Source organism: Actinia tenebrosa, unplaced genomic scaffold, assembly GCF_029948245.1.
Source record: "Actinia tenebrosa isolate PJP-AT-01 unplaced genomic scaffold, QUT_ActTen_1.0 PGA_scaffold9__36_contigs__length_13948895, whole genome shotgun sequence".
Lineage (NCBI taxonomy): Eukaryota > Metazoa > Cnidaria > Anthozoa > Actiniaria > Actiniidae > Actinia > Actinia tenebrosa.
The window spans coordinates 13397557-13420956 of record NW_028292586.1 but is presented as its reverse complement, the minus strand read 5'-3'; the positions used below and the strand labels follow the sequence as shown (position 1 = coordinate 13420956).

The 23400-nt window shown below is 37.9% G+C and overlaps 3 protein-coding genes across 3 annotated transcripts; 1 reads left to right on the top strand and 2 right to left on the bottom strand.

Annotated features, from left to right (window-relative positions):
* Nucleotides 1–691: 691 nt before the first annotated feature.
* Nucleotides 692–7734, bottom strand: LOC116298227 (PH domain-containing protein DDB_G0267786). The gene is made up of 15 exons (XM_031706610.2): nucleotides 7598–7734; nucleotides 6821–6963; nucleotides 6298–6429; nucleotides 6093–6207; nucleotides 5672–5830; nucleotides 5241–5353; nucleotides 4578–4691; nucleotides 4108–4270; nucleotides 3722–3804; nucleotides 3286–3393; nucleotides 2784–2954; nucleotides 2143–2268; nucleotides 1817–1924; nucleotides 1576–1687; nucleotides 692–1481 (listed from the first exon to the last, which is right to left on the bottom strand). Exons 1-15 carry the CDS (start codon nucleotides 7644–7646, stop codon nucleotides 1312–1314), a joined length of 1866 nt encoding a protein of 621 aa, XP_031562470.2. The 5' UTR covers nucleotides 7647–7734; the 3' UTR covers nucleotides 692–1311.
* Nucleotides 7735–7931: 197 nt separating this feature from the next.
* LOC116298226 (vacuolar protein sorting-associated protein 52 homolog) lies at nucleotides 7932–20365 on the top strand. The gene is given in 22 exon segments (XM_089024558.1): nucleotides 7932–8561; nucleotides 8564–8586; nucleotides 8657–8732; nucleotides 8876–8928; nucleotides 9040–9115; nucleotides 9428–9495; nucleotides 9576–9605; nucleotides 10007–10090; nucleotides 10308–10369; nucleotides 10794–10944; nucleotides 11471–11704; nucleotides 11772–11829; nucleotides 12450–12583; nucleotides 12804–12959; nucleotides 16346–16464; nucleotides 16885–17008; nucleotides 17703–17771; nucleotides 17844–17983; nucleotides 18072–18147; nucleotides 18539–18635; nucleotides 19198–19316; nucleotides 19576–20365. Coding segments are annotated over 22 exon segments (2172 nt in total). The 5' UTR covers nucleotides 7932–8485; the 3' UTR covers nucleotides 19723–20365.
* Nucleotides 20013–23314, bottom strand: LOC116298228 (phosphatidylinositol N-acetylglucosaminyltransferase subunit C). The gene is made up of 8 exons (XM_031706612.2): nucleotides 23054–23314; nucleotides 22804–22873; nucleotides 22423–22577; nucleotides 22064–22176; nucleotides 21727–21782; nucleotides 21469–21616; nucleotides 20962–21128; nucleotides 20013–20499 (listed from the first exon to the last, which is right to left on the bottom strand). Exons 1-8 carry the CDS (start codon nucleotides 23151–23153, stop codon nucleotides 20457–20459), a joined length of 852 nt encoding a protein of 283 aa, XP_031562472.2. The 5' UTR covers nucleotides 23154–23314; the 3' UTR covers nucleotides 20013–20456.
* Nucleotides 23315–23400: the final 86 nt, after the last annotated feature.

The following is a 23400-nucleotide window of genomic DNA, read 5'->3' as shown; positions in this document are numbered from 1 at the left end:
AAAATTAGATTCTTTATGTATTTGCTCTCATTCTACTCTAACCGTAGACTTTGGGGTTTATCTTATTATATCTTTTTCCAAGAGAATGTGAACATCAATATGAATAGTTTATTTTCTCTTGCTTTTTCTCTTTCATCATTTCATCTCCTTGAATAGCTTTTATAGACTTTTCAACACGTGTGACTCAAATTCTATTTTTTTTCGATTCGTAATCGGGTTGACAAACTCGAGTGTTCACGAGTAGAACGACTAATAGTTCATCCGCGAAGGATTTTTTATTTGTTTTGTTCATTGAAAGTAAATAACTAACCGAAGACCATACTCCCAGACCCGAATGCTGAAGCGTCGTATGGCAGCGCAAAGCATTTACGGCTATGCCAGAGATTTCGACCCCAACACCGCTATCCCCGGGAGGAATTACAGACTGATCAGGAAGCTCGGCAAAAGCCTAAGGGAGAGGTTAGTCGGCCCCTAGACCGTAAATGATTAACCCCTTGCTATGACCAGCATACCTGATATGACGATTGTGTCGATAACGGGTTACTTCACATGAGCACTCCCTTCCATGTGGGATGCGTTTGAAGAAGACATGGAAAAGTAACTTGCGCAGTGAGATGAAAATGATGTAAAGATGATAGACATGGTAAAGCAAATCGAGATCTAGATCTCAAACACCTGATGACTCATTCCATTTGAATTTACAAAACCTTTATTAGTAATTTATCATATTAATATTGCAATTTATAATTATTTGAAATAAGTTAAAGACAAGTAAAATAAAAACCAATTGCCATGAAACAAATTAAAACAGTGATCCTAAGAACATAAAACGAAATAAAACACTAATAATAATTTAAACCTTTTACCTATAGCTTATGCGGCGGTCAGCGATATTGGGAGCGGTAAAACAAGAAAACAAAATTGCGCCCGCTGCTTGTGATACGTCATTAAATTCTTAATACATAAAAAAATAAGCGCATGTTTAGAAAAAATATATTTTGCTGTTTTGCTTCTACTATAAGAAGTTTTAAATTAAAGTCTTTATCTGATAAAACCTTAGCGCAAGACAAGACGATGACTGAATTTTACTCGAACATGACAAAGTAGTTTGTGCACAAAGATTTTCGCCGGTAAATAAGATGCAGAGTATTCTTATCAACGTAGTTGCGTTATGCCTTAATGTCTGTAATGTAGGCCTGACTTGCATTTATATAAACGTACATCTCGATGAATTAAGAATTTCATACAAGCAATTTCTCATAAAGATATTTTTGATCCCACTGAAATTAAATGTAAAAATACCATACACTTTTACAAATCAGTTGTAGGTTGATCGTTGGGTGGTACATTCCCAGCGGCGTTCTCCTGCTCATCACTCTTTCCTTCTTGAGCAGGTTTTCCAGATCCCTCCACGGCTTCGTCATTTGCTGCAGGTTTGGGTTTTTCTTCTGGTGTAGCAGCGGAAACGTCAATTCCAATAGCTTTAAAAGATGACAAACGGAAAAAAAGCAGTTTATCAGTTCCATCATTAGTTATAATGGAAGGTGTGGTACGTGATTGTGTGACAAATCTTACCCTTTTTTACCAGTCGTTTGGCAACCTGATCGACGTACATCTCATAACGATCCTGAACACTTACGACCTTGTTGATGGGATCTGGGATCATCGTCTTCAAACTCGATAATAACTGCGGGGAAAAAACAATCACATTACACTCTTGCTTGTTGTGCAGAACGTCACGCAACCCAAGACTTCACTGCGTGACGACCCTAACAATAGCTACACAGAGGAGTAGAGTCACGCAAGTAACACTTACATCTTTGGCCACGGGCTCCATAGTTTTGGTCAGGTAATGTACCGCGGCTTCATGAGTGATCTGGTAACTGATTTCACTTGCATAATTCTGCGCGTCGGAGTCGAATCTCTGAAATCAATGGATTCTTTCTATTAATTCTTTCCATTCGTTAAAATCCGTTCTATTTTTTTTGTCTGCATGTTGTGTCGATCATTCGTTTGTTCAATGGTCTGTAGGTCGGTAGGCCAGCTAGGCGTGTGCAAAGTCGATCGGTCAGTCGGTCCGTAGCCGTTCGGTCGGTCGGTCTTAGAAAGTGATCCAGTCCAGCAATATAGAGTCACACCCACCGTCAGAACTTCATCCTTGACATTAACCATGACTTCAGCGGCAGTATCGCCGCTCTTTAGAGCATCGGTTTCTTTACTGAGTTCCTTAAAAAGTTCTTGAAACGTATAACCAGCAGCATCTAAAACCTAAATTATAAAGAAAAATTCACAAGGTTATTCAGTGAAGACTCCAGCATAAGTCAATATCCAAATATATATCAAATATACAAACGCAGTGATTTAATGTAACCGTGATCGTGACGCTCCCGTACCGTGATCGTGATGTCATAGTGATCGTGACTTTACCGTACCGTGATCTTAACGTTACCGTGATCGCGATCGTACCACGACCGCGATGGTACAGTGATGGTGATGTTATCGTGATCGTGATGTTACCGTGATGGTGACGTTACCGTGATCGTGACGTTACCGGGATCGTGACGTTACCGTGATCGTGACGTGATAGTGACGCTCCCGTACCGTGATCTTGACGATTTCGTATGACTGTGAAACTTCAAAGTACACGTTACATTGACGTGGTTCGTGGACCAATCACAGTGCGCGAGATCACGTTACGTCACGATCACTGCGCGGCACCGTCCACAACTGTAAGCTAGCTTTTGCAAATCATAACTATGCTCTTTTGTGTGAGTGAATGTCACCTCTGCCATCGTATCCAGCGCAATTTCAACTGTGGTGTAGTGTCTATAATAACCAGCAAAAGTCTCCTCGTGTTTTGCCATGACCTTCACCATCGGGCAAGCAGCGTTGTAGTAATGGTACCAATAATCTTTACTCCTCCAACTCCTTTCGGTGCACAATTTCTTGAAATACTACGAAATACAAAATACCTTTATGCTTAGAAGGAAAAACTAGACCATAGTTTATGGAACTGTTTACGTACCTTGGGCGTAATTTTCCCCATTTCAGACCACTTGTCATTCCCTAGAGTATAATTTCTTTGTTTAACGCCTACGCATGAGAAGTCACATGAATATGGATACATCCGAAATATGAGAATGAGAAGTGGTTTAAAATGGGAAACATAGCCAAGGCTGAATGGGCCTATTGTGAAAAAAAGTGTTTCAATGAAGCTGTATACATATTGTATCGACAGTTTGAACCGGATTGGAAGAGCAAAGGAGACTGTTGTAATATATTAACCTCTTTTAGAGAAGCCTCGATATCATCGTTAGTTTTAGCCTTCTTTATGATCTCGTCAATGATTTGTACCAAGAGGTACTCGCGAAGCGGAGAAATCATCTTTTTTGCCTGGAAAAGAGAAAACAATTAATGGTTTTGCATGAGCTGTCGGACATGTCACTTTCTGATTGGCTGAAAATAAGAGAATTAGTATACCATAGTTTGACGTCACTGTTTTGTTTTAACCATCAATGCGCACACACAACAGGTTTCTCGTCATCTCGTGGTATGGCATTTTATGCACCACAGAATGTGTCTTCATCGTATCGTGCTGACATGTGCAGTTGCGAAAGCCTTCACAAAAAGACGTAGCATATCACGTGGTTTACAATAAAACCCAAGGCTATTTATTCGCAGATAAATTCATCATGGCGTATTCTTGATTTGAACGACTTACAATTTCCCTCAACTCTGTTTCCATTGCTATTACAGCATCTCTAACATCTTTGAATGCTACCCCCAATTTGTCATCGAGCTCCTCTGCAAGTAACAAAAGAAAGCAGTCACATTAATCTGAATAATAATGATTCAACTTCTAGACCCTTTTAAAAGCTATGTCTGAGTCCCATGAATATATGTCACCTTATGAATATTAATGATATGAAAACTGCCTGTGTCACTTATTATGGATGGTCAGATGCATGCAAATGAGATGCAAATGAATTAACAAGCATTTCATTGACCCGATAGCCTCACTTGTATGATTCTTAAAACAAAAGAACATCTTCTTGCTGGCTCAAGTGTAATTACAACAATTGTTCCCACTTAATGCTATTAGAGTACCTGATAGTTTTTGGGTGAGTTTTTTCTGGGTTTCCACCATCTCATCCTTCTTGCTATTGATCAAATCATCCAATGGACCAACCATCTTTTGTGTTGCTTCAACTTGTCCTTTGTAGGAAGGTATAACCATGGCCGTCACAAGAGAATCAAGAGTTTTGGTCACCTGAAATAGAAAAAAGGCTTCTCAGAATAAAATTAATGGCAAAATCTGAATAATCATGGAGAGTCAAAGGGCAAGGGCATTTAAGGGAGCAAATGGGGGGAGGGGTGGGGGAAGGATGGGGGAGGGGTGGGGGAGGCATGGGGGATTTATAAACTTTATATACTGCTTCCTTTACATAAATAATGGATTCTCAATTATTAACTGTGCAGTAAACTTGAACAATTGGACTTAAAGACGTAAATCCTGCTAACTTAATTAACACAGTGACTTCAGGCAGGAAAAAAAAATTCAGAATGATTGTACATACATTTTCTTTCACTTTGTTTCTGACTTTGTACCCTCCAGGCAGAGTAGATAGATCATGGTACACATCTCCCATAACTCTGTTATTTATCTCACTAACGATTGAAGCAGTCATGACCTGAAACCATGAATGAGGTATACCAAATAATAAACAACTTAGTTGCAACAGAATATGATAGTGATATGATTTGGCAGAGGAGTACAGGGATCCAGGGAGGGGGGGGGGGGGGGGTGGGGCAGGTCTTCCTTATCTTGTTTTGACTTTTAACTAATCCATACAAGTTTAGGGACCATTAGTTATTTCCCTGGGAGGGGGTGAGGGGTGGGGGATAAAAAGAACCAAGACTTTTATGTCCCCCTTGTTTTTATAAAATAAAAATTCTTAGACCAATCTCCTAGGCCTCATGTATTTATACGTGCTCATGAAAATATTTAAGTTACCATCCTTCTACCTTGACTAGCCCCCCTTTTCTCTGATATGGCAGCTCCACCCTTTTTTGTCATTCCATTAAACATGAATAATGAATGGTCTCGTAGCATTAGGTACCCTTGAGGAACTGATTGAGAGAGGGAGGCCTAATTTTTACTATCTCATAGAAAAGATTTACTAGTCCAAGACTAGTGGACTAGCATTAATGCTGAGCAGCTGTTAATGCATGATAGGCACCTGTTCTTCTGTTCCATAGTCTTCTGAGTAGTGTCTATACAAGTGTCTATAACATGTTCGCCTGTATGCACTTTTAAAGGCAGCCCTACTGATTAGGTCAGGATTCTTGAATCCTGTTGAGAGAAAATTATTCCCAAAGGATTTCAGTTTAAAATGGTATTAATATACCCCAAAACACCTTAAAAACTATCAGAAAAAACTTCATTACTAAGCCAAAAGTATCCCAATTTCAAAAATGTGATTTTAAGAATTTTTTGGTTTGGAAAATCCGGAATCATATCCTGGAATGACCACTTGGATTGGACTCTTGCCAATTGGATTGTGGATCGAATAATTTGAAACGATCAATATATTTACAAAACTCCTGTACACACATATTTGGCATGTCAAAACAACTGTTATTTCATTATTAATTTAAGCACAAAATGGACCTTTGAATTTTCTGCAACATGTCTTCATTACTTCCAGCCATTCCTTTTTCTCTTCCTCATTTTCAGCAGTAATGTAGAATGGCCGTCGGGATTGGTGTCCTAGTTCGAAGGTGTGCTCAGGGTATTTCTCCGGCATTGGTATTTCCTTCTCATCAATACCTGTTGACATTTTACGCCAAGAAACATTGATATAGTTATATAGTTATACTGTTGTCCATTTATTACAGGTGCAGATCCAGGATTTTTTTTTAAAGGGCAGTGTACCACTCAGGATTTTCGTTTTAGGAGGGAGTACATCATTTGCTTGAAAACTCAAACACCAATTATAATGCAGTAGATATCAACTCATCTATGAAGGGGGGGAGGGTGCGCTCACCCTGCACCCCTCCCCTAGATCCACCCCTTTATTAAGATTACATACCAAGCTGTTTAGCAACTTTCTTCAAACGCTCAATAATAGCACTATCAGCATCCTCTTCCACTTCATATCCTGCTGGGCATATCACTCCTTTAGCCTTAAAACCCTTTTCAAATGCCTGGGGGGGGAAATTACGAATTAAAGCTCACTGGATATTAAAATTTTGTTTTAAGGACACAAGTTGCCTGAGAAAGTGAAGTGTTCTTACCTCCTGGTTCTCATAGTATTCTATACAGTAATCTTGTTTGACTACAAAGTATCTTTTCTTCCAGTTTTTAACTAAGGCACCTTGTTTGATCAGATATCCCTTTTTTATTGGCTCATCCTCTTCAACCTTATCCTGTATATAACAAGTATCTTTAAATACAAAGATATATGTGGGGGAAGGGGTGGGGGAATTGGTTCCAGAGTACCAGTATCTTTCCTATCCCTCCCCCCTCCCCTCAGCACTTCAAATAACAAACTCACATTATTTTTGCTATTGCTACTTCCTTTCTTTTATTTATCTTCTGAATTTTACTTTCCTCTTTTTTATCTACATAAAATTCAACTAATATCTACTTTACTTTATCTAATTTCTTTCATTCCCAAATCATTTTACATTTCTATTTTTTATACCAATTTTTCTATTCCTAATAATTTCACTCCTCTCTCCTCCCACCCCTCCCCCACCAAAATTTCATTACCAATAATATCCCTGATATTTCTTTTCACAGCAAGACTATACAAACCTTTCTATACGTAAGCTCCCTCTTGGGTCCATCTTCCTTAAACGATTCTTTATCAATATCCGCCAGTTTTGCTTTTGCAAATTCAATCCCATAAGCCTGAATAAACTCCTGGGAAAAAGTCCCCAAGAAATCCTTGGCTAAATCTAAATAAGAAAAGAAACGAAAAATTCTTCAAAAACGCTGCTAGATTTCCCAGTAATGTTTCTAATTCGACTGATCAATTACTTTCCATTGTTATTTTACGAGTTAAGAGTAGTATTTCGAAATAAGAATATAAAAGTAGGTTTCGTAACTCGAGTAGATAGCGTGCAATCGTTGGCACTCAAATTATCTCCTTCGCATTCATTTCCGGTTGTAGATTAACACCATCCAGAAGAAATAGTTTATGGAATTATAACATATTCTTCATGAATGCTTCCAAAAGTCTTTCAATTTACGGCAAAAATTTATAAATTTGAGGTAAGACTAGGGTGTTTATTTTGTTTGGAAAAATACGGAGTAGTATTTATAGATATACGATCACTTCATTACTAGTAGGAAAATACTGATAAAGGAGTAGAAAAGAAGACGCTGGAAATCGTACAAAAAGTTTGCATTGTTATGTATAAGTTTCTTTTCACAATGGGACCAAATTTTCATTGAAATATTATTAAGAACAAATAAGTAGAGGTTTCGCTATAATATTTTCTATACATTCTCCTACAGGAATAATCGACACCAAGGGGTTGTCAACAGTCACGGGCCGCTTTCAAACATTGCAGGAATACGACTACTGACCTTCAATTCGCTCTTTCCTGTGCGAGTCTATTGGAATGATGTTTCCCATCTCTTGATGATTTTTCTCAAAAAATAAGATTGCTAGAAATCCAAACGAGGAGCTCTTCTTTAGCTTCACTTGATATTGTAACACAAACGGAAACACGAGAAGATTTATGTGAACGATTAGAGGGAGGGGCGTCCAAAATGAGCTGAGACGCGTTTTATTAGTCTAGTGTACAGAATGATAGCCTCTTTCACTTCGGAACATTACTTAATGATTACGACATTTACCCGGTTATGAAGCCAATAGATATCGATTATATTGACTTATATCGAATGAATTAAGTGTTAAAGGAGTTTCGATCTTCATTTCCGTATATCCTTAATGCTTTTCACACAGTTGATTGGTGTATACATTCAAAACAATGTAAAATTCTATGGTAAGCTGGCGATTTTTATAGACAACAAAACGTGACAAAAATTATCGAGGCTACAGCTTGCCTCTAGCGAGACCTAAAGAGGATTTAGCACATCTGAGCTGAACCCTTAGCTGAGAAATCACGAATTTTAAAAAAAATTGTTGATTCGATGTATTAATTAAGAGTTTGATAAATGGCTTTTATTGACATTTAAATTTCGCGCGTTACTTTAACTTTTCCCGCGAAGTCATGATAAGCTCGAATTTTTTGAGGTTTTATTTTTTCTCCCACAAAGAGCAGGTATTCTTGTATGGATATTGCAAAAGCATTAACAACTGATTCCTGAGAAAATACGTAATACGACAGGATATTGCAAAACAGGAAAAATTTAGTCTCCAAAATACTTGCTGGGGGAGGGGTGGGGAAAATTTGTCGAGTATGTGAGCCTTGTTACCCAGCGGTTACGAGCTCGAGTTTATAATCTAAGATGGCGGATGTTTTGAGTGAAGACACGTCAATAAATCCTCCAATATTACAACAACCCGAAGGGAGAAACGGCTCAAAACTGGCTCTGATGAAACAGAAGAGGTATTAATAGACATATTTTGGTTGTTTTTTTTTTGCGGTCTTTCTTTTAATTCTGATTTTTTTTCTGAAGGATTTGAACGTTGATATTAACCTTGGTGAACTAGACTTGACATCACAAGATGAATATATCTTGGACGAAGTCGATGGTAAGGCAATAATCTTCTGATTTATTGATCTAAAATAAACTTTCATCGTTTATTTAGTGTGTTATTCATAGAAAACTCAAGTTTTTAATAAAATGTTTAAATCCCTATTTATTTTTGTTGTGTCTTTTATTTCATATTTGCAGTTCACATACAAGAAAACTTGGAGGATGAATTAGTCAAGGAAGCTCTGAAAGCTGTAAATACCAATTATGATTTTTGTTTGTGTTTGTGATGTCCGGTGCTGTTCTTGCTCTGTTTTATAAAGGAGAGTGTGTTGTTCTAACCTGAATTGTTTTGTATTGCTTAGGGTGTTGATCTTCGGCAGTATTCCAAGCAAATTGAGTCAGATCTCCATGATGTAGAGAATGCATCAATTTCTGACTGTATCCTTGAAATTAGTTATTTTATGTACTTCCATGTTTCTCTCAGCCCCTCGAGAGTTACTCTATTACTCATTTTAAATTCCATAATTTGTTGTTAATGAGTGGGAAAGGTATAGTAATGACTTGGTACATGTTGTAATATGATGTAACATTGCAATGACTTCCCATATTTTTGGCTTATTTAATGCAATTAAAATATGTCATAGTTGCAGTGTAACTTCAAATTTTCATGTATCATTTCCCATTCATATGAAGACTAGTCTAATTTGAGCTGAAAGATGTGATCAAAAATAATCTTAATGAACAGCTTAGACATCCAAGAAAGTAAGAATATTGCTAGTCTTCACAATCAAATTGCTTCGTGTGATACCATACTAGAGGTGAGTTTCTGTAATCATGGCTGTCAGACTTATGCATAACATGTTAAATGAATTTAACTTTCTATTATCTTTTGTATCAGAGAATGGAAAAAATGCTGACAAGTTTTCAGGTAACAAGTCTTGATATCTCATTAGCCTTCCTTGGTGGAGGTTCTCTCTTGTTTTTCTTCCTTTTGTGCTTGGGATCCCTGTGGTAAAGGAAGAGTGAGTGTGGGAGTACAAATTTGTACTTAGTCTTCCAATATCAGTTTAATCAACCTACCACAGGTAACCCACCAAAGAAATAAGCAGAGATATGTCACATAGACCTTGAACCATTATTTGTTATACAAAATCCCACATTCAAGCCACAGCAAGCTTAATGAGTGCAAGAAAATATCATAGATCCTACATTGTAAAACTACCCCTATAATAGACCTTGTAATATTTTGCAATTTCAGACCACATGGCATTCCCTTGAGTATCTTTTCTTTGATTAACAGTTCCAATGATTATTTAACTTGTTTTCCAGGGTGATCTCGGTAGCATTAGTTCAGAGATTCAGACTCTGCAGGAACAATCTCTGTCAATGAATATCAAGCTCAAAAACAGACAGGTTGGAAATATAGTCTTGACAAATGATTGTAAAATAGAATTATCTAATATTTAATATCTAATATAGATTTATGTGCATATATTTTCCACACGTTTCATATCTTTCATTTGAAAATGATTCCACATAGATTTTTTACATAATTGTGTATATAGAAAATGAAGTTAATTTAAAGACATTCATTTTAGAACTGATTGATATAAATCATGTTTTTTCGTAGGCAATCAGAGGAGAATTGAGTCAGTTTATTGATGAAATGATGGTGACAGACTCTATGATCAGGTGAATTATTGCGTATTTGTTGACAAATCAGATGAACATCATAGGCATCACATAATCACTATCAGTAGTACCAGCAACAGAATTAACAGAATTGGCATCATCATCATCATCAGTAGCAGCTGAAGCTATAACAGACACAGTTATTGATGCAGCAATAACATTATCATCAGGGATAGTTAAAACACCATCAGTAGAAGCAGCTTCAATAACAACAGAATTAACTTTAACATAGTATCATAGTTACCTTATAACTTTCCCCTGTAGTTTTCTCACCAGACACACAAACCACCATAGTATTAGAAGCAGCTTCAATAGCAACAGAATTAACCTTAACCTCACACTAGTTTTTAGCTAGTTATATCTTTTTAACCTTAACATAGTATCATAGTTACCTTGTAACTCTCCCCTGTTGTTTTCTCACCAGACACATATGTGAAACAGCAGTAACTGACCAAAGCTTCATAGAACAATTACATGAACTTCACCACAAGATTGATTTTGTCAAAGAACAGTCCTTCAAGAACTCCTTGTCTTGTAATGATGTTGGAGAAGGATTGGAGAAACTTAAAGTCAGGGTAATAACTTGGGTTCATGGGTGGTATAGTATAAGTGTACTTACCTCTCACCTACTGTAGACTTGGATCACATGTTAATAAAGTCTGTTAGGTCTTGTACTTGATTTGAGGGTTTTGCTTTAGTTTTCCTCTATCTTCAAAACCTAACGAAATAAATTCAAATCGATCTGTGAGTTGCTGTGCCTTAAGATCAGCCCAGAGGTTGTTTCAGGGTTCTATTCTGTGAGTTAGCAGTACCCTGACTTGGATCAGTCCAGAGGTTGTTTCAGGGTTCTATTCTGTGAGTTAGCCATGCCCTGACTTAGATCAGCCCAGAGGTTGTTTCAGGGTTTGACCTGTGAGTTAGCTATACCCTGACTTAGATCAGCCCAGAGGTTGTTTCAGGCTTAGATCTGTGAGTTAGTCATTCCTAACTTTGACTTCGTTTCTGGGTAACGAAAAAATATGAAGATAATAGGATAAAATATGTATATGAGCATCTATGAATTCACTCTGACATGTCTTTATTTACTTTCATTTTTAACAGGCCGTGCAGAAAATCAGGGAGTTTATCCTTCAAAAGATTTACTCCTTTCGTCGACCAAATACCAATTACCAAGTACCACAGAATGCACTCCTGAAACACAGATACTTCAATGAGTTTCTGTTGGCACATCACAGACAAGTCGCCAGGGAAATCAAGGATGAATATATTGACACTATGAGCAAGATCTACTTTTCTTACTTCAAAAGTTATATTTCAAAGTTAATGAAGTTACAGGTAAGTGAAGAGTTCTTGTGGGTAGTTTTCAGTAGATTTTATGTTTATTATTGTTTTCTTTGTTTAGTATGAGGAGGTTGCTGATCGAGAAGATTTAATTGGCGTCGAAGATAATGCCAGGAAAGGTATTGTATGTGTATTGCATAGTTGTAATAATCATCATCATCAATCAGCATTATCAAAGCTATCATCATTACCATCATGACCACCATCTTCATCACCATCATCCTCAACTCCATCATCACCATCATTTACATCATCATCATCAGCAGCAGCAGCATAATCATCATCATCACCACCACCATCTCAATCATCATCGCCAACATCATCATCTTTAACATAGTCATCACAACCATCATCATCACCATCTTTATCAACATTGTCATCACCACCACTATCTTCATCATCTCCATCACTACCATCACATTGTCATCACCACCACTATCTTCATCATCTCCATCACTACCATCACATTGTCATCACCATTACCAGCACTATATCTATCATCTCCATCACTACCATCACATTGTCATCACCACCACTATCTTCATCATCTCCATCACTACCATCACATTGTCATCACCACCACTATCTTCATCATCTCCATCACTACCATCACATTGTCGTCACCATCACTATCTTCATCATCTCCATCACTACCATCACATTGTCATCACCACCACTGTCTCTATCATCTCCATCACTACCATCACATTGTCATTCTCAACATTATGTATTTTTCCAGGGTTTTTCACCTCTAAGCCAGCACTCAAAAACAGATCAACAATCTTCACTCTTGGTAACCGTGGTAATGTCTTGACAACTGAACTTGAAGAGCCAATTATCGTGCCTCATGCAGCACAAAAGAATGAAAAAAGGGTAAGGACCAGGGCAAAGTACACCAAGATCCAACAACCTACCTTAGACATTTCCAAGCACCTCAAAGTCAATCTCATTTATTCACAAGAGCTCCACAAAGTGACACCACAAACCCCCACCCAACAAACGTCCCAAGTACACAGCCCAAACTTTCCCTCCCAAAGCAGCATGTGTTGCATTAAATATCCAAGTAACAAAGCAATATTTTCCCCCTCTTTAGTATTCATTTGAGAGCCTTTTTCGTAGCATGCACTATGCTCTATTGGATAATGGCTGTCGAGAATACCTCTTTCTCTCAGACTTCTACATGGTGCAAGGAACTCATGCTAAAGATTTGTTTACTCAAGTTCTTGGCAAAACACTTTCGTTGTTTTTGGTAAGTAATTCTTGTGTCAAACAGATGAATTACTTTATTTTTTATTTTTACATTTAGTTAGAAGTATCATGCTTGGTTGATTTCCTTGGTAAACGAGAATTCTATATCATTCCTGGTAGTATATTACAAATCTTTGAATTTGTTTAACCCAAAATAATGGATGTCAATCTGGTTGTGAAAGCCAGGCCAAGAGCTGAACTAAGGAATCAAAGGGTAGTAGTTGTAATCCACCCGCATCTCTCCCGTCCTTGGCATGACATGAAAGTAGAAATATTTGAGGATCTTCAGTTATCTAGTTTCCTTCCCTCCACAAAACCCACCATGAGGAATTGTAGAGATAAATAGCTAAAAACTAGTGTGAGCTGCGTCGGTGTTTCTTATGAAACAGTAATGATAAATGGGCTAAAGGAAATTTAGGCAAAGTTAAAGTCAAGGCACACTAGGCAGCTGTATTCGGTTGCTGCGGGGGCGCCGTCAGGGGCTTCATAGCACATGGCATGCTACGTTTGTTGATCGTCGCGGATCAATACGTTGCGCTCGATTGCTGCTTTTTATTCCTCCCGCGCACCCGTCATTGGTTGGCTTTATATTAGGTAAGTATCATTCTCCACTACATCGGTCAGTATGACTGGTGTCTGGAGGTGGACCAGGTTGCGTGGCCATGGTTACCTCCGCTGTGAGCAGTAGCACGACCTGCCGCAGCTTTTCAGGCACCTCCCTCCAATTCATCCGTGCCGATGAGTTTAAAAGGGTAAATTTTACACCGTGAAAAGATTAAAAAAAGTTACTGACGTTTCGGACGTTAGTCCTTCGTCGGAGTAAAAGAGGCATATTGAATCGTAGATCTCTCTGTGAGTTAGCCGGGCCCTGAGGTTGTTAGTTTAGCTTTCGATAAAGTTTATGTTCAAAATAAATAAATAATTAATTAAGGATTAATAAATTGATATGAGACGACGCAACGACGAGGTAAAGAATGCGAGAGAAAGAATTAATGGCTTAATTAATAGATAAGAGATAATCTTATGAGAGAACGAGTTAATTTTAGCGTTGACGATCGAATAATCACAGTTTTAGAACGAAAGATTAAGACTATTAGGAGTCAGATAAAAGCTTATTTCCAACAGGCTTGAACAAGTTAAATTAACTTCGAGTGCTGAAAAGGAAACCGGAAGCCTTTATGCTACATGCGAAGTTAAGTTTATCTGATGTGTGTTGTTCTCTCCCTTGCCACGAAAGGTTTTCTCTGCGAGTTGAGAGTTGTGTATGTAGTGGTGGTGAGTGTGGCTAGAGAGACTGTTCTGTTGCTGCCTTGGTGATTGCTGTTTCTGCTGTTATATATAAAGAGTATATTCTTGTCGTTGCTGTTGTCAGGTTGCTGTCGTTGTTCTCTGGGTTCTGTTGCTGCCATGGTTATTGTTGTTATTGCTTTGTTCTTCCCTTTATCCCATTGGCCCAACCCGGTTAGATTTACCACAAAGCTGTTGCGCACTCCTTCGAAACTTTTGATTACTAATCCAGTACAAGAAAGGATTGATACTGGATCCTGCAATGAATATGCATTCAGATAGATCTTCTGCAATTCCACCCCAAAGACTTTCCTCTAGCCTCAGAACTCCTTTCAGAAGAGATACAATTTGGTACGGCACAACAGTGATGCAGAACACAAGGATAACGTTACCAAGACGACGAACTGCCTTTCTTTGCGACTGCAGCATGCAATTCTTTCCGGATGAGTTCATTTTCAGCGGTTTCCATCTTTTTTCCAAAACTTTTGCGATTTTCCACACTAAGTAGCCCAGAGTGCCAACTGGCATCACAAATCCAAACAGGAATCCTATGCAGTTGCCCAAAAAATTCACTCCACCAACTGAGTATCTATTGTCGTGTTCCACACACCCGGGACGAGAAAACGTTTTTAGAAATCTTGGAAAAATACCCACCAATGATATCACCCATGTCAATGGAATGACGAGCTTAAGGTAGCGAACATCACCATACTTGATGGATCGTAGAGGTTTGACAATGCCTAAGTATCTGTGCAGCGATATCATGATGATAATCAATGCAGAGGTAAAGGCCCCGAGTAAGACAAGAGTATCATTGGAGAAAAGTTTACACGCCACAGTATTGATGGTGGACTTGTCAGAGACGAACACTTCAATGGAAACTTCGACAAAGCCAGATATCCCGACAAGGATATCTGTTACGGCCAAATGGACAAGAAGAAAGTTGACAAAGGTGTGGTAGGATTTGTCTTTTCGCACCACGAGACAAACCAGTGTGTTTCCAACAACATTAGGGAGCACAAGCACTGCTGTTAGGACGAATTTAAGGGATTTAAGAATGAGATCTTTTTCGACCATTGTTGGTGACCAGTTCTGCAGTGTACTCGAAACTTTTTCGGCCTTTATAAGAACTTCAAGAATACATATATGGAATACCCAGACAAATGTCTATCTTAAGTCCCAATAGCCAATTCTTTCTCTTTGACAAGAGGGTTTAAGTAACTTGAATTCTATCAAAACAGCTACATGACGTCGTTGGAGTTCCTCAAACACTTTAAATCAGCAGGAACTGTATCATACCTTTAAAAGCTTTTCATCTGGTTTCAAACCACAAACAATGAACGATGAATGCCGACTTGTTCAATAGCCGACTTCCACAGGGTGTTGCTAATATAAGTGGAACTGCAGTCAAGAAAACAATGCTGGAAATACTGCTTGTCGTAGTGAATAGATACTAATCATTATCAAGCAACAAGAAATGGTTTCACAAACAATGAACGATGAATGCCGACTTGTTCAATAGTCAACTTCCACAGGGTGTTGCTAATATAAGTGGAACTACAGTCAAGAAAACAATGCTGGAAATACTGCTTGTTTTAGTGAATAGATATTAAACATTATCAAGCAACAAGAAATAGTTTCACTTAACAGCTTATGTTATAATATAGCTCATCTAACCAAGTGTGCGTTGACTGTGGACCGGATATGTTCAGATATCTAATATTTAATTCCATATAATAATTCTCTCTCGATAATTTAACGAATAAAAAAATACTAAAAAAAAATTAATTGCTGCAAATGGTTTATCAAGAAAAACTTAAAAATCTAACTTTTTTCTCATTCTTGACATTGTTATTGTCTTGGGTAGATGTTCTAGTATGACTACTGAGTTAGTGTCTTAGGAGAGTGCCTTGAAGCATGGTTGAAAAAATATACACCTATTTCTAAAGCGTTTGCCGGAGCTATAGGAGAAAGGCGGTAAAGAAATAAAAACATAAATATAAGATCTATATTTGCCAAATATAAACTTCTAAATTACTACCGCGGATATAGATATATAGCGGAGAAATACTTTGAAAATCTTTTATTGTTTCGTTTCAGAAACAAATGGACACTTATATCGAGAATTGCTACGACGCCATCGGTCTCTTTCTCTGCATCCATCTCATCCATCGGTATAGAATCCTGATGCATAAGAGGAGTGTGCCAGCACTTGATAAGTAAGTACTGCACAAAGTTTCTACCATTCTGATTGGCTGAAATTACATTATATGTGGGATGTTCGTCATTCTGATTGGCTGAAATTACATGTATGTGGGATGTTCGTTATGTTTGGCTGAAATTACGTGTATGTGGGATGTTCGTCATTCTGATTGGCTGATGTGATGTTCGTCCTTCTGATTGGCTGATATTACATGTGGGTGTGACGTCTTGCATACGGCCTTGACAAGTCATGCCGGTGCCAATCAGTGGGATCTCTCGTGATTCTTATTGCTTCAGAAGCAGCAATTGGCCGCATATAGAGCACGTGGACGTGCCGTGACCGTGCTGTACACCACGCTGTTTAACAAGCGCGTTCGTATAGCGATCTTTTTCAGTCATAACTACTATAGATACTTAGGTGATATTGTTGTTGACAGGTACTGGGATACCTTACTAGAGATGTTTTGGCCTCGCTTCACTAATATTGTGGAAATGAACATAGAAAGTGTGCAAGCTACAGATCCACAGAGATTAGGCAACATTGATACAAGACCGCATTATGTAAGGACAAATAAATCATGCTGCTGATGATGGTGATGATAATGATTATGGTAATGACGATGATTGTTATGATGGTGGTGATGACGATGATGGTTGTGCTGATGATAGTTGTAATGATGATGATGATGAAGATGGTGATGATGATGCTGTCATGATGGTGGTGATGATGGTGATGATGATGGCGATGGTGATGATAATGATGATGGACATGATGGTGGTGATGATGATGTTGATGATGATGTTGATGATGATGGCGATGGTGATGATAATGATGATGGACATGATGGTGATGATGAAGATGGTGATGATGAAGATGGTGATGATGAAGATGGTGATGATGAAGATGGTGATGATGAAGATGTTGATGATGAAGATGTTGATGATGAAGATGGTGATGATGAAGATGGTGATGATGAAGATGGTGATGATGAAGATGGTGATGATGAAGATGGTGATGAAGATGGTGATGATGAAGATGGTGGTCAGGATATTAGCATCATGATGATGGAGATTATGGTAGTGATTATTATGGTCATGATGATGATAATGACGATGGTGTTAATATTGATGATGTGACTCGGCCCTGATGCTAATACATGCATGATGTTAGCAAGAATGATGCTAATAGTTTTTCGCATAGTCATGATTCATCATCATGTTCAGGTCAAATCTAAATTTTCCTCATCCATCACAGATAACAAGACGATATGCTGAATTCTCTGCAGCCATTGTTAGTTTGAACGAGAGTTTCCCCGAAGAAAGGGTAAGTGATATTCATTCTTGTCTGTTTAGTTTGTTTATTTTTTCCATGAAAAAACTCTTCTTCTTTTTTCAGGTCAACAAAGTTTTAGCTTCTCTACAAGCCGAAGTGGAAAACTTTATCTTAAGAATGGCGGCCGAGTTCCCACTTCGTAAAGAACAGCTTATCTTCCTGATCAATAACTATGACATGATGTTAGCTGTCTTGACTGGTCAGTTGATCTCCAAGGTTCTTTCGTTTCACTAATCCACAGCAAACCCAAATTTAATTCACTTTACTACCATTTTTCTGCTTGCAGGAGAGGACGTCTGAAGATTCTAAGGAAGTTGAAGGGTTTCAGCAGCTGCTTACAGCTAGGATAGGAGAATTCGTTGAAGAGGTTATATTGTCCCTTTGTTATTTACTCTTCCCTTCCTTCCTTCCTTCCTGCTTTCCTTTCTTAACATGTTTGTTTTTCTTTCTTTTCTGCTTTCTTTATCTGCTCCTTTCCTTTCGGTTCTCTCTGTTTCTCTCTAGCTTTTTGTTTCTTCCTTAACGTAAATGCATCCTTCACTCCCGGTCCTTTGGAAACCTACTATAACATCCAGATCTTTTTGTTTCTTCCTTTACGTAAATGCATCCTTCACTCCCGGTCCTTTGGAAACCTACTATAACATCCAGATCTTTTTGTTTCTTCCTTCACCTATCCTATGGAAAACTGAATTACTATAACATCCAGATGATTTCAAGACATCATAATATATAATATATCTTTCTCCATATCATGATAGGTTCTTTCGCCTGCCTTTGGTGGGATGATTGCTTTTGTCAAAGAAACTGAACCGCTGTTAGAAAGAGGGCAAGGCCAAGTGATTAGACCAGACGAACGTAAGATCCTTACAATGATTAGAAAGTCTCTAGTACAAAAAATTCAGTACGTAGCGCGGAAAGAATGGTTATCGTATTAGTGGTAGACATATACGGTACTGACTTACGTGTACGGCACGTACACGGTACGACGTGCCGTAACATTGAAATGGCTTCCCATAAGAATGGTTATCGTATGAGTGGGAGACATATACGGTACTGACTTACAGCACGTACACGGTACGACGTGCCGTAACATTGAAATGGTTTCCCATAAGAATGGTTATCATATGAGTGGGAGACATATACGGTACTGATCTACAGCACGTACACGGTAGAACGTGAAGTTACATCGAAATGGTTCCAATTATTTTCCAGTAAATTATCCAATCAAAACGCGTTGTTACGGCTACGGTAAGATACGGTACGGCTACGAATTTGTTTGTATCGTTTCCCACTGATATGAAAACCGCTTTATTATTACTCAAAATTGCGCACATCGTAAATAAGAGTTTGCAGTTAATCAATCAGGTGATCCCGCACTGAAGTGTTTTGTTATCCATTTTCTTTATCAAAACAACAGGTCGAATCCAGCAGCTCGTGCGTGGCTTTGCCGCAGACTGGAAGAAATCCATTGAGCTTATAAACCAAGACATCATGAGGTCATTTTCAAACTTTAAGAACGGTACAACCATCTTACAGGTGAAAGAAAATGGGATACCATGTTTTAAAAAGTGATATTCTGTGCTAATTTTTCCTCGGAAAAAGTTCCAAATTCTGACAGGGTTTAGACCCAGGACCTAATGAGCCCGGGTTTTATTTAGCGCTCTTTTCGTGGAAGCTGATAAGATGGTTAAAGCTTCTTTGTTTCGTAAAGATGTAGTGTGCATAGCAATACAATTGATATGTTTAACAAAGCCTTGATGGCTTGAAAAACTCATGGATCCTGCTCATTTTACAGGCAGCATTAACACAGTTAATCCAATACTACCATCGATTCCAGAAGATTCTATCTCAACACCCCTTCAAACGTCTGCCTATCAGAAGTGAGCTCATTAATATACATCACGTGATGGTGGAGGTCAAGAAACACAAGACAACATTTTAAAAACCTTACATGGATGTTGATCATACGAATAACAAGCTTTTGTTTGAACCCACGTAACCTCATTCTGAAGCACTTGAACATGAGGCTATGTGGGAAAAATATATCTATCATTTAGCCAAGATGGCTGCTGGGTGAGAGAGGTCCATGTAGACCTATCACGTTCATTCAATCTACACAGCTTCATGATTTTGAAAAAAACATTATTCAACTCCTTTGTTATTTTGCTCTATTTATATGTTGTGTACACTTGTACTTCACTTTCTGAGATGGCATTTGACAACGTCGAAACATGTCAATTAAAAGTTTAATGATCTTCATCAAAGTCATAATCAAGTTCTTGCTGCTTCGACCATTTGGCTCTAAGAAAACATTAATTTTATCAAATCCTGAAACAACATGTCAGTTCAGGTTGACAGGTTCAATTTATTTTTCTCTGGATTTTAACTTTAATTTAAGTCTAAGACTTACGATTCTTGACCGGGTTAACAAAAAATGTAATACAAATATGCAGTTTATTATAAGATCTTTTAGCTTCATTACATTTTCTATTAGATGAATATACAACAATGGTTGCTAATGGGGAAGATCAATTTGATCCATCTGTAAATATGCTATATAAATAAAATAAAAATATTAACTACTCTACAGTTGTTCTTACTGCAATGATTTACTTCCTCTTATTTAATTTCTTCCCCACTCTTGCATTACTATTTTATTTTCGTCAGCCAACCTTGTTAATCTTTGATTATTGCTTCATCCCATGGGCCATGAATGTTACTGAAAATAAAGATATAACAGTAGTTATGAGATACATCTTTCTCTTCTCTTCACACTTACCATCTTTTCCCCTCTCCTTTTCAGAAGTAATCTCGTCTCTCTTACCCTAGAAAAAGCAATGAAAGGTCCTTGCTTCTTCCCTCCTCTCCTCTCAGACACTCCCCCCACATCAAGACTGTCTTCTTCATTGCCTATTTACATCCTGCTTCAAAAGCTTCTCTTCTTTTGTCCTTCCTTTTCTTGCCTCATTTTCCCTTTCTCTTCTTTCGCTTCCTCTTCTCTCCCTTTCTTCTTTTCTTCTCTTCCTCCTCTATCTTTTTACATTTCCCTCTCTTCTCCATTTCCCTCCTTTCTCCATTTCCCTCCTTTGTCCATTTCCCTCCTCCCCCTGTGCATGCACTATCATGTAATGAAGATGAGCCTGAATCAATGTGTAATTCTGCTCTCTAAAAGATGCCTTACTTTTTCAAGCATTGAAGCTTCACAAACCATAAAGGACACACAAAAGTGACTGTTAAGTGAGCCAAAGCCAGCAGTACAGCAAAGAGGGGAGAGAGTGGGTAGATTAAAGCAATGGCTCCTGACACCATTATCCATGTTAATGGTGTGTGAATTAATTTAACATGCTCCTGAAAAACATACAGATACAGCTATTTCAAAAAATGTTGTTGCATCTTGCATACAAATTCTGAAATGCATTAGGCTTGACATGCAATATCCACCAACGTTTTTTAAAATAGCTCTATATAGTTAGCTGCCAAGACTATAAAAGTGTATGAGAAGGAGCGGATGGTTAAGTAAACCATGACCTTTGGACCCTTATCATAAATATAGACTGAGGCAAAAATATGCCAGATGCGAATGAAATAATAAACTGGTTTTGTAGGACAACCTTCCCCTATAAGGTCGTCAGAACACCTCCACTTTAGGGAAGAACATGGTAAGGTTTTCAAGGTGTGTCAATAATACCTTGAGATGTCCCCTGAGTAGAGGAAGAAGAGCAAACAACTGCATAGCAAAGATCACCATCACAAAAGCATGCCAAGATGTCGGCAGCCTGGATGCTAAACAAACTGATGCAAAGATGGATGCATTGAATGAAGCAGATTTGGAAACTCTGCAAGAAAAAAAAAAACCAGAAAAATAGTTTTAGTGTGCATATTTTGATTCTGTGTATGGAGTTATATATAAAAAGGAAAGTATGTATATGTTTGTTAATCTAAATACATTGCTCCACTTGCTCCATAGTCATGGAAAAGAAGGTTCAGGATAAGCATAAATGCCTGGGAAAAGAAAGAAAGAAGAAAATGAACAAGGATAAAAAATTAGTAAATGAATGAAAGAGAGAATGAACTGATGAATTGGTAACTGTGTGGATGGTTGGATGGGAATGAATGAATAAAACATCACTAAAAGCCATAGCATAGATGGTATCTCTAGGAATGAATAGAAATGAATGGATGGATGGGTAGATGAATGAATGGATGGATGGATGGGTAGATAAGATGGTAAATGGTTGGATGGGAATGAAAGGATGGATGGATAAATGAAACACACTACTTACCGTCATAGCATAGATAGTATCTGTACTTATTGAGTCAGTCAGATCTTTCAGAATAGGAGACAGTCCAAAAATGAATCCAAGAACCAAACAAAGACTTTTCAAATCATCTTTTTCTGTAAAACATAAAATATATTTGTTTATGATTTTTGCCTACTAATGCCCCAAAGTACCAGCTGCTCAGCCATATGGAAGAGAAATACATAATTTACCACTAGCTTGCAGGGTAGCCTTCTCTTTAGGGCAGCACTGGATTCGTAGTTGGGATTCCTGTGGTAAAGGAGCCCCAATCACAGACTTACACTGTATGAAGAAACCCTATATATAAGAAAACAAGGGAAATCTATAATACACTCTCTTACTTGAGCGTCCACAGGATCTTCTCACTTCACCTCCATCTATCAAATCAAATATGAGGTATCCCATAGCAGTCAGTAGGCTTGATACAGTGAACAGGATTGTTGGAGAAACGAGGTTCAAATCCATGTACACAAACATGGCGACAAAGATGCACAAGCTAAGAAAAAAAATTATGAGGTTAATTTCTACTCTCTTGGAACTCTTGCTCCTTAGACTGGGGCAGATCCAGGAAAATGTATATAGAAATATTATGCATCCCTTCGGGAAAGCATAAGAGTAATAAGCACAGCATTAGATTAGGGGGTGTCCGGTGGACTGCAGAACACCCCCTGGATCTGCCCTACGAATGCTTTGTATTTGACTAGTGAACTGAATATCAGTACCTGCTTATCTGTTGAGATACAATGCCAGATTCCCATACCACATACCAGAAGTCATATGTCCTTGTGTATACTACGATGGAATGTTTATACATTATAAAGAGTGTTTATACTAGATAACATAGAAAGTGTCCTTTCCTAATATACCAACTCTTATTATTATTAATGGGTTTCCTGTGGCATTATACACACCTCGGGCAGAACCATCAAAATATCGACATTATATTAGTAATTTAAGTTCTTTAGTACTCACAATTCTTTTTCATTTCGTCCAAGAACGATTTATCAACATAATTATCTGGGTAATCCTGTGTATCGTACAAGACTTTCTTCCAGGCTTTTCTCTCAGCCATTATATTTTACCTGTCCTAAACAATCTTGCAAATATTCCTTCTCCAAAGCTACATAATGACAAACTGCATCTTTACTTTGCTTAAAAACATCTAAAATAAATAAAATGTCAAGTTTATGAAGCATTAACCTAAAAGTCATTCTCGACCGCCATTTTGTTTTGGTAAAGAAGAGCGAGAACTGGGTGAAACCCATGACGTCATCGACGTCATCCTAAATTTTTAAAGTTTACGAGAAAAATGACGTCAT